We start from the raw sequence: 15,838 nt of genomic DNA on the forward strand, positions 1-15,838 counted from the left end.
CTTTATCTAGGGCGAAAAGATGTTTCTTTATTTCTCCCTAGGAAGCCACACACAGTTTTTGTGCTCTTTGTTGATGTCAAAAGTCCTTGGTTTAAAGCTCAGAGAGACTACAGCAGCATGGGGTGGGGGTTAGATTTCAAGGGATGGAGATAGATCTGGACACAGGATCAGTAAATGGAAATTCACTTTCACCCCAGGTTGCCTCCTGGGGCTGAGGCTACTTTTGCCCAGTTTGACAGTTACACTGGGTCTTGTCTTCTTACGCCAATAATGTACCTTCCTCACTGAGCAGTGGCTCTGCGAGTTGGGAGGGTGGAAAGAATGGCCATTTCTGGAAATTTCCATCCGAGTCTGTCTTCATCAACTAGGAAGCCACGCTCTCTACGCCTGAACAGGATGAAGCAGAGGGTATAAACCAAGCCAACCTCACCTGGTTTGCCCAAAGGTGAGCCTGGACTGTGGTAGGCAGTGGAGCACAGTGAAGCCTGCCCTTGTGGGAATATTCCTCATTATTTATGGCCTCATTGATGGCTGTATTTGCAAACACTCCCCCAAACACAGTTGTGGACCCTGATCATTGAGTCTCCTCCTGGTACCCCATTCCTTCTTCCTCAGTTGCTGGTTGTCGTGGAACCCTGGATGAGGATAAAGGGGGGATGAGGCTAGGTGAGTGACCTGGTGGGTAAGGAGTCCCCATAGTTACATGAGTCCATTCTACCTGTGTCACACCCATGACTGTGAGAGAGCCCTGTTCAAGGTAAGCCATTTTGCACTCCCCCTCCCCCCCCCCAGTCATGAATCCTCAATATCAACAACTCCAAAGAACTTCAGAAGTTCAAGGATATCTTAGCTATACAGCAAGTTCAAGGCCAGAAAGAAGGAAGGGAAGAAAGAAAGAGAGAAAGAAAGAAGAAAGAGAGACAGACAGCTATAAAAGAGTGGGGGAGGGAGGGAGGGAGGGAGGGAGGGAGGGAGGAGCCAGCCAGCCATAAAAGACTATACTCCCGGCTGCAGTTCTTTGCAGAAAGTATGTGATAAAATTAAGTCACTCTAGGAGTTGAATGTTCCAGAGCAGACTATGCCAACACATCTATGAACAGATGACAGGCCACTGGGTAGTGACTCTTGAGTGGGAGAGTCGTAGGGTATATGAACCACATCTCAAGAAAGCTGCGAAAGAAAATTATGCACTTGTTCTTGATCTGTGTGTTACAGAGCTCTCTGGGCAAAGAGGGAACCAAGCAGAGAAGTATCACCAGAACAAGCTGGAGCCCAAGGAAGAAGGGGGAAATGAGATTTCTCTGAAGATAAGCAAGATAAACAAGAGTGGGTGAGCCCCTCTAAGGGGGAAGCTGCAGGAGGGAATACTGAGAGGGTTTTTGAGATTGGCTAGCCAGCCAAAGAGGAGCTGGTCAGAGCCATATGGTCCAAACCACAGCCCAGCAAGGACCCTGTCCCAGCCAAAGTCAAAGGGAAGGGTGCAGGGCTTGTCCACGTTGTTGGGTAGTGCTGGCCCTTCATCAATGTGGGAAGAAGGGCGGAAGGTCCACTCCAGCAGACCAGGACACAGTTTGGTCCTACCTGCTCTCCCTCTCTTCCAGGTACCTTCCTGTGGCTTTCTATCTTCGCACCCTAATCACTCCCAACCCCCTCACAATGAGCCTGTGCCTAACTCCTCTCCCAGACAAAGAAATCAAGAACATTCTTTAAGACCTAGGTAACTCTCTTCCAGGGTTCTGCCAAAGTAGGACTCTTAACACCGACCTCTTGAATTTGGGAATTCAAGAAAAAGTTTGGTGAGGGGTAGAGGGTGTCTCCCCCATAAGAAATCTCAAAGAGCTAGAAACCTGGAGTCCAGTGCAGGCAGGCCCTGTCTGCACTCACGGATGCCCTGTGCCAGTCGCTGCTCAGAGCAGGTTACAAACTGCCTGTCTAGTAAAGTCCTAGGTAGGGTAAAGGGTCCACTGCGCTATGGTCCGCGGCCGCGTGGGGCGCTGCGAGAACTGCTGTTAAAGCCCCGTTGCGGGCGCGCGCGCTCAAAGGGAGGCCGGCCGCTGCCCGCGCCGGTGTCTCCGGTTGCCGGGCCAAGGCTCACCCGACTGCCCGGCCCCGGATCCAGGCTCCACGAGTCGCTCTCGGCGCGCGGTCCATGTGCCCCGGGCTCGAACCTCGGACGTGCACCTGAGAGTTCGGCCGGAGGGTGGGTCCAGGCCCAGCGGAGACATGGGGAAATTTCAGTCCAAGCACGGTGAGGAGCGGGCCAGGGGCGGGAGAGAGGGGGGCGGGTGGGAGCCGCCACTCACTGCCCCTTCCCTCTTCCCTGTGTCCTCCGACCGTGCCGCAGCCGCAGCAGCCTGCAAGAGGAGAGAGAGTCCCGAAGGTGAGCCCGGGCGAGGCCAGGGCGCGAGGCGGCCCCGGGGCCGGATGCGCAGAGCTCCAAGCCTGGGGCGCGCCTTGCCTCGCGCCCTCGGGTGGGACACGCCTTGGGTCTCCGGGAGCGCGTGGCCCCGGGGCTCTGGGTACCGGGTGGGCGCAGCGAGTCAGGCTGGGCAGAAGCGCACCCCGCGAAGCTCACGGTCTCCTTCCTTCTCCGTGGGTGCCGTGTTTCCCGCGTGTCTGCGGGCGGGCCGCAGGGGACAGCTTCGTGGTGTCAGCGTACGCGAGTAGTCGCAAAGGAGCGGAAGAGAACGACCGGCGCGCGGGCAGTGGTGTGGAACACCGCGCACGGGACAAGCAGGTAGGCGACGGGGAAGGTGGGCGGGGTCGCGCAACCAGGGGCCTCGCGGCAACGGAGTCGTGCTTCTTTACCACCGGGAGATGCAGAAGACTCATATGGTTGGCCTGGATAGGCTATCCCTTCCCAGCATCTGGCATAGTATCCCAGAGGGGGCTGGGTGGAGGTACTGGAACCTCCAAGCCCTAGGCTGGACTGGTGGCTCCACTCCTCAGGCAGGAGGAGCTGGTGAAGGGATTCTAAGGCAGAGTTGGGACTCAACTGGGGGCCATGATCTCAGAATTCCAGGCTTGAGTTGGAGGACCTTCTCCATCTGTTGATGGGTGTTATAGGGCTGACTGCTTGCACAATGAAGTTGTCAAGAGGTAAGGGCTACCCTTGCCGCCCATCTTTTAGAGAACTGACTACAGTCCTGCAGGGAGGGTTCCTGGACAGATGGGCAGTGGGAAAATGGTACCTCCAAACCACAAGTGTTACCCCATGTACAGAGTAGATGATCCATGTGCTGTGTTTAAAAGAAAAGGGATGAGATGTGGTAGACCTTGGGTGGAACACCCGTATATCTGCCAGCAAGAGGAAGTAGACATTGGGTTATTGGTGTTAGGGAGAGCAGAGTTTGAAAGGACAAGAACACTACACTTGGTCACCTACGTCTGGTTCACCACTACCGGCTCCCACTACAGACAGGCCCCTTACTGGCTGTGAGCTCTGTGAAGTCAGCAAGTGGACTGGCATCAGTCCTTCTGGCATATGAATAGAAACTTCTGGATGCTGAGGTATTGTGGGTCCAGTGTGGATATTCAGTTATGTGGAGATTACAGTTATGTGCTGTCCATTTCTGGGAGAGGAAGCCAGGCCTGACATCCAGTGCTGCCGAGGTCCATCTTGCTACCATTTACATTTGCAGAGGAATTCTCGGTGGCCAGTTGATGCCTCAGGACAGCTTGGTTCTCAGATGCGTATTAGCCAGAGATACAAAATTGGGGCTGGTCTCTGGGAACCTGTTCATGCCATGGTAGAGCATTTAGACTGGCCCTACCCCTTAGCTGTCAAGCCTAAGGTCTTTCTCCCTAGCAGTAAGTCTACGCTCAAGCCTTAGAATCCCCACTTGAGAGCACTTCAGAATGGGGCACACCTTAGCTGACGAGGAAGTGGGTGTCACTGGAGTATGAAGGTAGGAGCACCATGAACACTACACTTTTCGGTCATTTTTGTTTTGTTTTAGTTGTGTGGGCTGTGGCTTACGTTGTTTCTTTTAGCTTTGTCCTTTTATAATAAAGCTTTTCTCTTTTTTATTTAAAGATTTATTTATCTTATGTATATGAGTACACTGTCGATATCTTCAGATACCCCGCAGAAGGCATCAGATCCCATTACAGATGGTTGTGAGCCACCGTGTGGTTGCTGGGAACTGAACTCAGGACCTCTGGAAGAGCAGACAGTGCTCCTAACTGCTAAGCCATCTCTCCAGCCCAATAAAGCTTTTCTAAGGTGGCTAAGAGCAGAGTTAGTAAGGCTGACTCGGCTTAGGTAGCTATAAGCAACGTTCTATTTCCTGGGTTTTTCTTATCTGTCTGTGGCTCCTGGCCGGGCAAGACCTTGAGCTGAGGCCCCGGTTCAGGTATTCTTGAAGCCACATTGCTGTCCTTGTGCCTAGCAAGTTTGGGCTGCACTAGGTAGCTCTTGCTCAGGTCTGGGAGGGACTATATCACCATACTCTTTCTTCTATCTGGAAAGCTCAGTAGGGACAGTTAGTGTTGGGTCTATGTCCTTTCTGAAATCCTTCTTTTCACAGTGTCCAGAGTTCTGCTCAAGTTAGTGTCCTTCCAGGAGCTGTACCCTGAGGAAGGGCAGCCCCGATTATACTGAATAACACTTCCAACCACCAACTCCCAGTGAAGCATGACAGGTCACCGGGAGACTTGCTTCTCATCTGCTCTCCCCATTCCCTAAACCCAGAAGGATGAAGTTGCTTTAGACTTTGTTACTGAGCTGTACACCTGTGTTCATCTAAAAGTCTGTACTGGTCTGTGCATCTGTATACATCTAAAAGTCTCCTGGATGCTACTTCCTGCCTTGAGTGGCCACCATTGCTATTCCCAGAAGCTCTGCTGTGTGTCAGCACCTGTGTGGCTCCTTGCCTGTGGGGATATGAAGGGGGTGGGGCATGGGTCTGTTAACAATAACCAAGTGCTGGTTTGGAGAGAATGTGACTTCAGTACTGTGGTCACAGGCTTTGAGATAGTACTGATAGGGCTGTAGTTCAAACAGCAGATGGTGAAGGCTTTTCTCAAAGTGGCTGAGTAGTCATCCACAAGACAGTCTCCTTATGTGTGTCCCTTCTTCCACAAGACTGTCTTTAATTTCTTCAGCTCCCTCCCCCCCCCCAGGCTGGCAGGAAATTGCTAAGAAGACAAGAGTCACTGTTATTTTTGTTGTTGCTGTGAATTAAACACAGATTTCCATTGAGCCTGAGGAAGGAACATTCTGCTCATTCTAGTGGTGGGGTTTTAACTTGGACTTTGAGGGATCTTTCTGTATGTAAGTTGAGGAGGCCACTGAGAACCATGACCATGGCTGACTGTGGACATTCTACAGCTGTCCATATTTGCAAGAGGAAAGGACATGGCTGCTTAGCCTGTTGAGGGCTTGTGTGGCTGTCTTGAGCAAACTGGAGCTTCACAGTGCCACTCCCCAGCTCCAACCACATCTCCATAGCCACTCTGTGTGTGCTGACATGTTATACCTTTCACAAGGAGGTAGATAACCTTGTAAGATATGGGGGTGATCAATGTGAGACCTTGTGGTACCTTCAGGGCTGAATCTACTGTGCAGACCTTGGCTTCTAACAAAACCCATCAGTCCTCCTCATCATCTTGTCTATAGGTTCCACAGGATTGGAAATCTTTCTTGTTCATGCTTTGATCATTTCTGACTGGCTAGAATTCTCTTGAGCTGGCTGTCAAGCCTCAGCCCCTTAACTCTGATGCTCCTGTTCAGGCAGGGTCATTTATCTGACCTGAGCCAGGAGCCACCTCACCCGCAAATTTACATGCTTCTGTTAAGGAAGGAGGGATGTTAGCCTTTGAGACACTCCTCATGTTTCTGTCACTGCCTGAATATCTCCTTATCCTAGATGACACAGAAACATAGCACCTGGGCCACAAGACATCTGCAGGGGATATACGGAGCTCCAGGGAACTGATGGGGGCCTCATGGTTTGTCCTCAGCTGCTAAGCTTTACAGCCCACAAGAAGAAGCAGTATTTCCCTGGGAGTGCCTACACAAAGTCTGGAGTGGAGGCCCTGGAGGCACCTGGGTAGAAGAGGGATACTTTGGGTGTCAGGGACAACCAACACAGCACATTCTCATTGCTCCCCATAATCTCTACGCCTTCTGTGTTTGGCTTTTGGGACCCAGTCTGAGTCTTGAGACGTTGGCACAGAAGTACAAAGGGATCCAGGGGCAAAAGGATCCAGGGGCTCAGTTTGATTCGGGAACATCAAGGACAAGCCTGGGGGACTGGCAACATCAAGGAGCACTGAGGATTCCCATGGTCAAGTGGTCAGGTGGCACCGAATACCTGCCCCTTCTATGCTTCTGAATGTGCAGGGGTCTCGACGAACCCCACAAATGTGTGATAAGCTGAGTGGTTCTTACCCAAGGGGATTTGAATTAGCAGAGGCCTCGGGAATCACCTTGCTGATTTGGAGGAAATGGCCTCTAGGCGAGGTGAAACAAAACTGGCCTGAGGACTGAACCCGAGGGAGCTGGTAACAATGTTTTTAGGCACATGGCTGAAGGTTATGGATATGGATAGGACTATATAGAGGAGGGAAAAGAGGCCATGGGGCTATCTCTGTGTTGGAGTCATCTCCGAGGCAAAGTCCTCAAGGACTAGCCAAGTGCCATGCAGTCAGTGTCTGACCCACTGAGACTGCTCTGATGTACTCTGCCACTGAGGGACAGTGTATGGTTGGCCTCTGCCTTTGCTCATTGCCTGGTTCTCTGGTGTCTTATGACAGGGACTCTGGGACACTGACCATATGAGGCCATGGTTAGGGTTGTGGCCACAGAGACTGGAGGAGCAGATTCCTGGTGTCTATAATAAAGTTGGCTGGCACAGCCTCTCTCTATAAAGGTCATTGGTCACTGGAGTAGTGTTCCCCTGGGATTCAAGTTCTTTGAGAGGCTCCCAGGAAGATCTGAAAGTGCTCTCTGATAGGCACAGAGGGAGTGGATATGTGCAGATACGCTTATTACACACCTCTGCACCTGAAAAGCCCCATATAAAGTGTCTAGGTCAAGGCTCTCAGAATGTGGGACATTTTGCCTCAGGGCACCACCTGGATTTGGGGGCCAGAGGAGGAGTTCACAGACAGCTAGGACTAAGACTAATACCAGGTAACTTGTCTTTATCTAGATTTCCAAAACAGTTTCAAGACACAGCCACTCATTGTGCTGCTGAAGGAGCTAAAATCTTGGCTTTCCAGAAGTATTAATAAAAGTGGAAAAGTAGCTTCACCCTGCCCTGTCAGCAGATTGGCCACTGTGGCAAATGGTGCCACCTCTCTAGAATTCAGGTTACTTCCTACAGTTTTGCTTATAGCTGAGTAGTTTATATATGAACATTTTGTGCTTTATATGTGTGTATGTGCGCGTGTGTGTGCATGTACATGTATATGCGACATGCATGCACATGTATGTGGAGGCCAGAGGTCAACCTTTGTCATTGTTCTTCAGGAACTACCCACCTTGGGTTTTTTTTTTTTTTTTTTTTTTTTTTTGAGACAGTCCAAGAGTTAGCCTGTGATGACCACTTTTGACCAGAAGTCCTATTCAACCTGGAGCCCTGGTGAGGAGGGAGGTGTCTGACATGAGCTTGGGAGCAAGGCTAGCAGGAAGCCAGCCAATGGCACGGCTAGGAACCACGGTTTCAACCATACGCAAGATAATGGCCTAGTCTCATCAGCGTTCTGTTCTAGCACTGTGGGCCAGTTTCATGTGCAAGAGCAGGCTGCCCAACTTCCCAATCACTATAGCTTGTCCAGAGCTAGATAATGCAGGTGACATATCCAGACCCAGTCCTTTCCCAGCATTAGGGATGGGCATACTTGCTCTGTATCTCTTGCCACTTGCTCTATAGTCTGGGGACAGGGGTTGGTGGTTTCTATTTCTTGGTAAGCAAGAAGAGATTAAGAACACTGGCTGCTCTTCCAGAGGTCCTGAGTTCAATTCCTAGCAACCACATGGCGGCTCACCACCATGTGTAATGACCTCTTCTAGACACAGATATGCAGATAGAGCGCTCATATACATAAATAAATCTTTGAAAGAAAGAAAGAAAAAGAAGGAAGGAAGAAAGAAAGAGAGGACAGAGCTGTGTCTTCAGTCTCAAGCCTCAGTAGTGAGGTTGCGGGTCAGGGGGTACCCACTAGTCATCTGCACAGAGGTTATTGAAGTCCTGGTTAGAGCTAACATTGGGAGCCCCATGCCAGGTCTAGTGAAAACATGACTCTCTTTTCCCCTATGTTTAGGAGGCAGCAAACTGGCCCTAGCAACGGTGAGAGGACAGATGTGAGGGTCTAGAATGGGGTGCAGGAGCTTGGCAGAGGCTGTCCACTGTGTTTCATCCTGGCCAGGACCAGGGAGTCAGTGCCAACACACAGTAGAACCACCCACATGTGATTTGGAAACACAGTGGCCAGCCTTGTGCTTGGGAAAGCGAAGCCCTGTGGACATAGACCACTTCTCTGTACAGGTGAGAGGAGTTCCCAGAAGGTTGCCTGTGTCAGAAAGTCTCTGGGTTATGAGGACAGGCTTGTGTCACCCCAGGAGACTATGGAGACGCTGACACACAGCAGCTCATGAAGGCTGATGTCCCTAACTGGTTGGTGGTGAAGCCCTATAGAGCTTTGTGGCTCTGAGGATCACAGGAAAGAGTTGTTCATGAGGGAGATCCCCTTGTATAACCCCTGGATATATGCTGTGCTACTGAGAGTGAAGTTAGCATCACATGGTAATGTCAGTTCATTGAGCTGTTGTGGGTGCTCTGTGGGCTGCTCTTACAGTGGACAACAATGAATGGTACAGCGCCCCCCACCCAATGCCATCGAGTTCATCGATACAAAATTTTTGCTCTGAGACCAGAGCAGAACCTTCCACCAGTAACCAGAGTAAGGCCTGAGACCCTGACAAACAGGAAAACCGCTCAGTACAGTTGTGCCTGGAGGTTCAGATGGGTGTGTTATTACTGTGCCTGCCTCCCTTTTATAGCTTCTTGGTAGACATTTTTTCTTACAAGAGGGAGGGACCTGAACCCAAGAGATCCCTATCCTTCCCACCCAAATACTTCTGAGAATTCAGTTCTGTGTCTTGTGAGTTTTGTGTCAACTTTACCCACTGGCTGAAGGATTCCCTAGAAGGGTGCAGAGGACAAGCCTGTCTCGGGTACCCAGAACCTGTCCTGGTTCATGTGAGAAACTGAAATACCACTAGTGTGAAAGAATGGGATAAGTCCTCCCACTACATGGAGTCATCTGGTCCCAGTAGAGCACTGTTTATGTGCTTGGTCTGTCAGGTAGTTGGTAGGCATGCTGACAAGCAGAGCCAGGTGGAGCCCAGGTGGCCATAGCTTCAGGAAGAACTTGGGGCCTGGGGTGGCTACAGGGTCACTGGAACATGTGGCTCAAGTTAGGCTCCTCATACTTGAGGTGGCATATGGAAAGGTTATTCACACAGCCCCCACACCCTTCCCAGCCCTTTGCTTGATTGGCTTTCTATGGTTATCCTTGTGCTGTCAAAACATGAATGCTCTCTGCCAACTGTGACCCAGCATGGGTCAGAGCAAGTGGCTCCTCTTGGGCCACCCAGTAGTGATTGGGGGCGGGGGTGGGGAAACGAAGGTAATCCTCAGACTCTATTCTGTTTTATCAACTGAGATTGGTGCCAGGTAACATTGAAGCCTGGCCTGGAACGTGGACTGGCTACTTTCAAGGAGGACGACACTGCCCTAGGCTATGAGAGTTGAGAGTGATTATCCCATGTGCTGGCTACCTCACCAGGAACAGCTATGGACTGATCTGCTACACAGAGTCGTCTGGTCTCTCATGTAGTTGGTAGACATGGTTAGATGCTAGGACCATCCTGGGCAAAGCACAGCACTGGTTTGGGCATGACTGGTTTGCTGGAGCTGCTACTTACAGGTAAGCCTGTTAGTAATCAAAAACCCTCACCTACTGCTGGGATGATGTTTGCTGTAATCAGCTTTCATCTGGATGGGAGATTTGGCAGCATCCGCCTGGCAGCTCTTCATGCCAACACTGAACAAATTGGGTCTGTTCGATCCTGTTTGCCACGCACAGCTGGAATGGACTAATGGCAATGAAGCCTGGCAGCCAGAAGGGAGGATTTAATTTTACTTTTGTTCTTCAGAATCTCCTCAGTTAGCCCTAGTGAGTGTTGAGCCCTGAAATCAGAGAAGCTAAAGACGCATGTAATATTTTAATACAGAAATTCAGATGGAGATTATTTTAACATACCATTAGGCATCCTGGTTGATCAGTGTTTAGAGCTCTGTAAAGGATGTTCTGTGTGCTAGGAATCGCAGCCCTTCCTGTCTTCTTTGTCTCCAGAATCGTAAGTGCTGCTTGCCCATGTATAGGGGGTAGCAGGGCCCTCCTGGCTTCTCTCATGCCTGTGATGTGTAGGCCCAGAGTTGATACATTTCTTCACTGAAGGGATGTGATTTACTTGTATCTCCTTGAAGTGAAAGCCTGACCTCGGCTTGGCTCTGAAGAAGAACCTGCTCAGAAATGGCATGAAATAGTCAGCCTGGTAAACAGTACCTCTTTCTTCCTGCCCCAAGGACCTGGCATGCAGCCCCTACTACAGGCACCGCCAGTGTTCTTACAGGGCAATTGAGAGTACAGGTGGGCTGGCTAGTCCCTTCTGCTCACACTGCTCAGTGGGCTCTTATAGGTTTCCTTAGCCTTCCTCCTCTGGTTGTGTTCTTGGTAGGGAAGTCCTGGCTGCTCACCCAAAACTGTTGTCTTCACATCTTGGTCAGTGTCCCCTGTCCACTTAGCCCTCCTTTCCCATGGCTGACTGGGTGTCTTAGCTGGACTGGCATTTGGTCTCTGAGGCTCCATCCAACCCTGGCCCTTGCCCTTCCGGGGGTGTTCAGAATCTCCTACATATCTCACTCAGTTCAGGGTGTCTGGCCCACAGGTCTCCCAGGTGAGTGGTGTGTCTCTGCACTTGGCCCGTTCTTATCATTCCCTGTATAAATACCCCTGTGCTCTCTCTGGTTGCCCGAAATCCCCTTGCTGGCAAGGTTAGCCCTTGGACTCCTATAGTGACTTAGTAGGAGAAGAGCCTAGGCTAGGCTGGAGCTACCTTCTGCTTCCATCAACTTAAGGTGAGCCTCACCTATGCTGGGAGTCCTGGAGCCTATTTTCCTAGGGTTTGGGAGAGCCAGCTTTAATCTGAATGAAGATGACATTGTGTTCTGAAAAAGACGAGTAGAGGAAAGAGAACTGCACTCACTGTACTTGGACCCCTTGGAAAGCTGTGGGGGGTGGGGGGGGGGGGCGTCCACATGCTTAAGAGTTGTGTTACAGGAAGCAGTGGGTTCCAGAAGGCCACAAGGATCACTGGCAGGTGAGCAGTGGGAGGGGAGAATGGTGAACCCTGGTGAGCCCTAGTGGAGTGTGGAGTCCAAAATGATGGGGTGAGGCCACAGGGATAGGCGCGGCTCAACATGAGGCCTAGGAAGAAGGTACCAGAACACATCACTAACAGAGTACTAGCTGCAGTGGGCGCCGTCGAGCAGCCCAGCCTGTGTAGACTGGAATGGAAATGATGGTAAGGAGGTATTGGGGATGAAAGCGGAGTGCCCCAAGTAGGAGAGAAGCCACATCCGGGTGCATCTGAAGAGAAAAGATAAAAGGTCAAAGAGGAACTGTCTTAGGAATAAGGTGAGAAGAAGACTGCTCACACAGATACAGACCCCATGTGCCTGAGCTTCTCCTGCAGGGTTACCTATGGACTCTCAGATCCTGCCCCAAGACCTTTTTTGAAAGGAGGTGACTAAGGTACAACAGATTTGGCAGTTTACTGAGTCATGCTGTGTTGAGTCCTGGAGCCTGGACTCTAATCTTCATAACCTCCTGACCCTCCACTCACCCCCGAGCTGCTTGCTATTCTGCCTCAAGGTTGCCTGCCTGCTCACTATCTCACCTAGACTGAAGGAGGAGCCAGACAAGGGTTCCTGGATGGTTCAGAGGGTGAACTAGAGGATGGTCAGGGGATTGCCCTGGTGTGGATTCAGACGAAAGGCAGCATTGACAAAGGGTGGTTGTCCAGACATCACAGTGAAAGACCCCTAGGCAGAAGCAAACAGAGGAGGGGAAATATACACAGAGAACTAACAGTGACCTACACCTACCTCCTAGGAGCTACAGTTAACAAAGACATGTATGCCAACCTTTCTGTGGCTCTAGAAGGCTACTTACTGTCTGGGACAGGCATTACGGCTGGAAGGATACAGGAAGCCCTCGAGGAGGGCCATCATCTGTCTTGATCCCCCCACCCCAACCCCTTCCTCCCCCATTGCTAACCTTATGGGGATTCTAGGACCCACTCTATGGCTGTGGAACAGGAAGGTGGGATAACTTTATCTTTACATGAGACTTGTAATGATTTGGACTTTCTTAAAAACACAGCTGGTGTTAGCTCTGGGAAAATAACCTATCGGCATTTTATCCTTGGTCCTCCTTAGCTGTGTTTTGAGAGTAGCCAGCTCTGGTGGGGTCGGTTGTGACTGGGCATGCTTGGGATAACGAACCAACGGCATCTGATGACCTTAGGAGTCACGCCCTCTGTGGGGAGACCACTGAAGTGGTGGCACTAGGGACCCCATCCCTTCCAGGCATGGCAAGGCAGCAGGAGCTGGCCACTGGCTTTGCTTTGTATATCTGCATCCTGTCAGAAAGGGCATTAGTTCATCTGTGGGAGAGGAAGCTTCTCAAAAGGTTCTGTGAACTTGGACTTGGGGTTCCTTTTGTTTGTGATGCACAGAGTATGGGGCCGAGGTTAGCATGGGACAGAATGAACGGGAGCCTCTGTTTATGTGGAAGAGCTTTTCAGGAAACAGTGAGGGGATCACTGGGTACCACATCTGCCCGTGGTGCAGGGGACCAGAGCCTTGGTGGATGAAATAACCAGGTCAGAGCTCTCACCAATCCCTGGCCAGTCCTGGCAGCCAGAATGTCCTTGGCCCACTAGCCAGTCCCTTGGAGCTGTTCTAGTAGCTATTACATCCTAGGAACCCTTGCTATGTCCAGGCTTCCTTCTGTGTCTGGATGGCCCTGGGCTTACTTCCCTGCAGCTGTGCAACCTTCAGTTGCCCGGAGCTGGTATCATTTCTGAAACAATATTATTTGTTAAGATCTGCAATACAAGTTTGTCACCGGGACCCTACTACACTTCCTTACAGTGTGTTTGAAGGATATAGGTTTGGCTTTTTTTTTTTTCTTTTCCCTTTAAGGAGTTCATGCAGCTGCTGCCAGACAGGGTAGCTATGAGGCCCTCTTTGATCTTCACAGCCTAGCCAGGCAGCAGAGCCAGTGAGGGTATGTTTCCACAGGGCTCTACGGAGAGCACTTAACAAAAATGAACACCATTTATTGCTTTTTCTGAGTTGTGAGCTCCCCAGGAGCCTGGCGCCGGTTTTTAGCCCGCTTATCTCTGGTAAGAACACCACATCACACAGTACCTTCTAAAGTAAAACAAAAACAGTAACTTAGGGTTCAGTCGTGTTCTCTTCCAGCTTGGGAATTAATCTGCCTTTGAAATAGGAAACATAAAGCTTTAATAGGAATGAAAAGAAACAAAGATGGCCAGTGGGTTTCCTGAGTAAGAGTCGAGATGGAAGAAATTGTGTGGGGTCTGTCGAGTCCACCTTCATCCAAGCAAGAGGCAAAGGGATCTGAGTCTGGGAGAGCTGAGTTATGGGTTCCATTTTGTTATTTTGCAACCTCTGTGGCCTGTGAACTATGAATAGGAACTGTGAATAGTCACCATTAGGGAAGGCTGGCCAGCCTTGACCATCGTTTTCTGTGAAAGACAATCATGGTGTCAGGCTAAAGAAGATCAAGGTGTAGACCAGTTGCAAAGTGACTGGAACACGAAGGACTAAAGCAAAGCAATTTCAGTGTGCCAAGAGTGAGAACGAGGGAAGTATTCAGCATGGCTCATGATTATTGTCTCTGGAAAAACATAAGTATGTATGCGTGCACAAGTATGTGTGCTAGCGTGTACATGAACGTGTGCATATGTGTGTGTTCCTGTGTGTAATGTATTTGTGTGTGCACACATGTGCATGTATATACATGGGTGTGTACGTCTGTATGTACACATGTACTTGAATGTGTGTGCATGGGTGCATGTTCACCTGTGTGTGTCTGTACGTCCATGTGTCTGTGCGCACATGTGCACATTTGTGTGCATGCGTGTATGTGTGCACACATACACGTGTGTTTGCATGTACAGTGAGTGCAGACATTCTTATGTAATCTTCACACTCACACAGAGACTTATTGTGTGTGCTGGAAGCGGTTTGTTTCATGGTCGGTCCTCTGTGGATGTCTTTGTTGGAGATGATTCTTGGGAGGATGTGGAGTCTTCTTTCTTTGCTGAGGTGTGGGGCTTCCCACTTGTCTGGGTTAGTGTGACACAAGTCACGTGAATCCTTTTCTCTGAGTGAGGGATAAGGAATCTTGACTGCCAGACTTTAAAGGGAGGCTGCTGACCCTTTACGGCCTATGACCTTCCTGGCAGCATCTCTTGCTGCAGAAGTTTCTCCAGCAAGTGGCCCAGGCTCATTCCTGTAATGCACCCATCCAGGGACTCATCCACCCTCTTCCATCTGTCTGGTACTCTCTGTGAACTGGGCTTCTTTGGTGTCCACTTCCTTGTGGACAGTAGATGGTCAACTCCCTATGGTACATGTGTCTGATTAATTCCTACACAAACTGGGGATTAGTGTAGTTTTGGATGAATAGGTGTTGGGAATGTGGTCCATGTTATATCTTCTATTATTAATCAAATGATAGAAACAATTGGGAGACTGTGGTAGGAACAGGTGATGGAAATATTTGTATTTTCTGGCCTGGAGAGAAAATGGAGGAGGGCAGACACTGGTGTGAAGGAGTGTGTGTTTTAGGAAACCCTGTTATTCCCAACTACCCACCCTTTATAGATTTCATTATATAAATTTCATCAGGGGTTCATTTATACAACCCCTGATGAAAATGGTCCTAGCCTCCCCTCCCTCAATTTAAAACAAAATGAATGTGTGTGTAGAGTAAAAACACCCTGCAGATCTTAGAAGAAAGTAAGTCACTAACATGCACTTGTTGTGTTCCCTTCCTGTGGAGGCTCTGGACTCACTGTCCTTAAACACCTCGATTTAGATTCTCAGGCACTCCAGACTTTCATGGTTCTCAGCCCCTGCAAGGGACCCGCCAGGCACCACAGGAACTGCTGGGCCCCTACTGCACATGTGTCGGAATTATTAAGCCCATAAAACTAGATTGTCACATCTGAAACTGTTTAGCTGCTGAAACTGAGTCGAGACTTCAAAGCTGGCCAAGCGTTTCCAGACAGAGAGTGGGCCGGCACCTGGAAGTGGAATTCCAGCCCCTGGCTGCAAGCAGAGTGGCCTCCTCACCTTTCCCTAAGAAAACATTGTTCCTCAGAGCCTGGAGCTAGATACCACACCTGGAAGCCTGTGTGAGGCTGCTTCCCGGCTCCAAATCTGTCTGCAGCCCCCTTTCTCCCATTCCCTGCTTTTTGCTAGTCCTTACTCCACCTGGTATCTTCCTCAGCAGAAGAGGCTGTGGCCTTGCTGTCTCTACCCTGCAGCCTCTTCTCTCATTTCTCTTATGACCCTGCCTGCTCCAGTATTGTGACCGTCCTGACTTCAGTCACCTCCTTCAGGGCATCATAGCTGTTTGTGGCTCTCCAAGGGTAGTCTATCCCCTGGGAGATGCCCTAAACTTGAGGTGTGTGAGGGATGCTCACCTTAACTCCACACCCAGC

The 15,838-nt window shown here is 50.2% G+C and overlaps 1 protein-coding gene across 1 annotated transcript in view; it reads left to right on the forward strand.

Moving 5' to 3' along the window:
- The first annotated feature begins 2,003 nt into the window (after positions 1–2,003).
- Positions 2,004–15,838, forward strand: part of Nkd2 (NKD inhibitor of Wnt signaling pathway 2) — a 28,140-nt gene continuing 14,305 nt past the window's right edge. Inside the window, exons 1-3 of the mRNA XM_034523594.2 lie at positions 2,004–2,248; positions 2,345–2,380; positions 2,634–2,737. Coding sequence (XP_034379485.1) covers positions 2,224–2,248; positions 2,345–2,380; positions 2,634–2,737 — 165 coding nt within the window. The 5' untranslated portion in view covers positions 2,004–2,223. The remainder of the gene's footprint in view (positions 2,249–2,344; positions 2,381–2,633; positions 2,738–15,838) is intronic.

The sequence above is a fragment of the Arvicanthis niloticus genome, chromosome 19 (assembly GCF_011762505.2).
Source record: "Arvicanthis niloticus isolate mArvNil1 chromosome 19, mArvNil1.pat.X, whole genome shotgun sequence".
NCBI lineage: Eukaryota > Metazoa > Chordata > Mammalia > Rodentia > Muridae > Arvicanthis > Arvicanthis niloticus.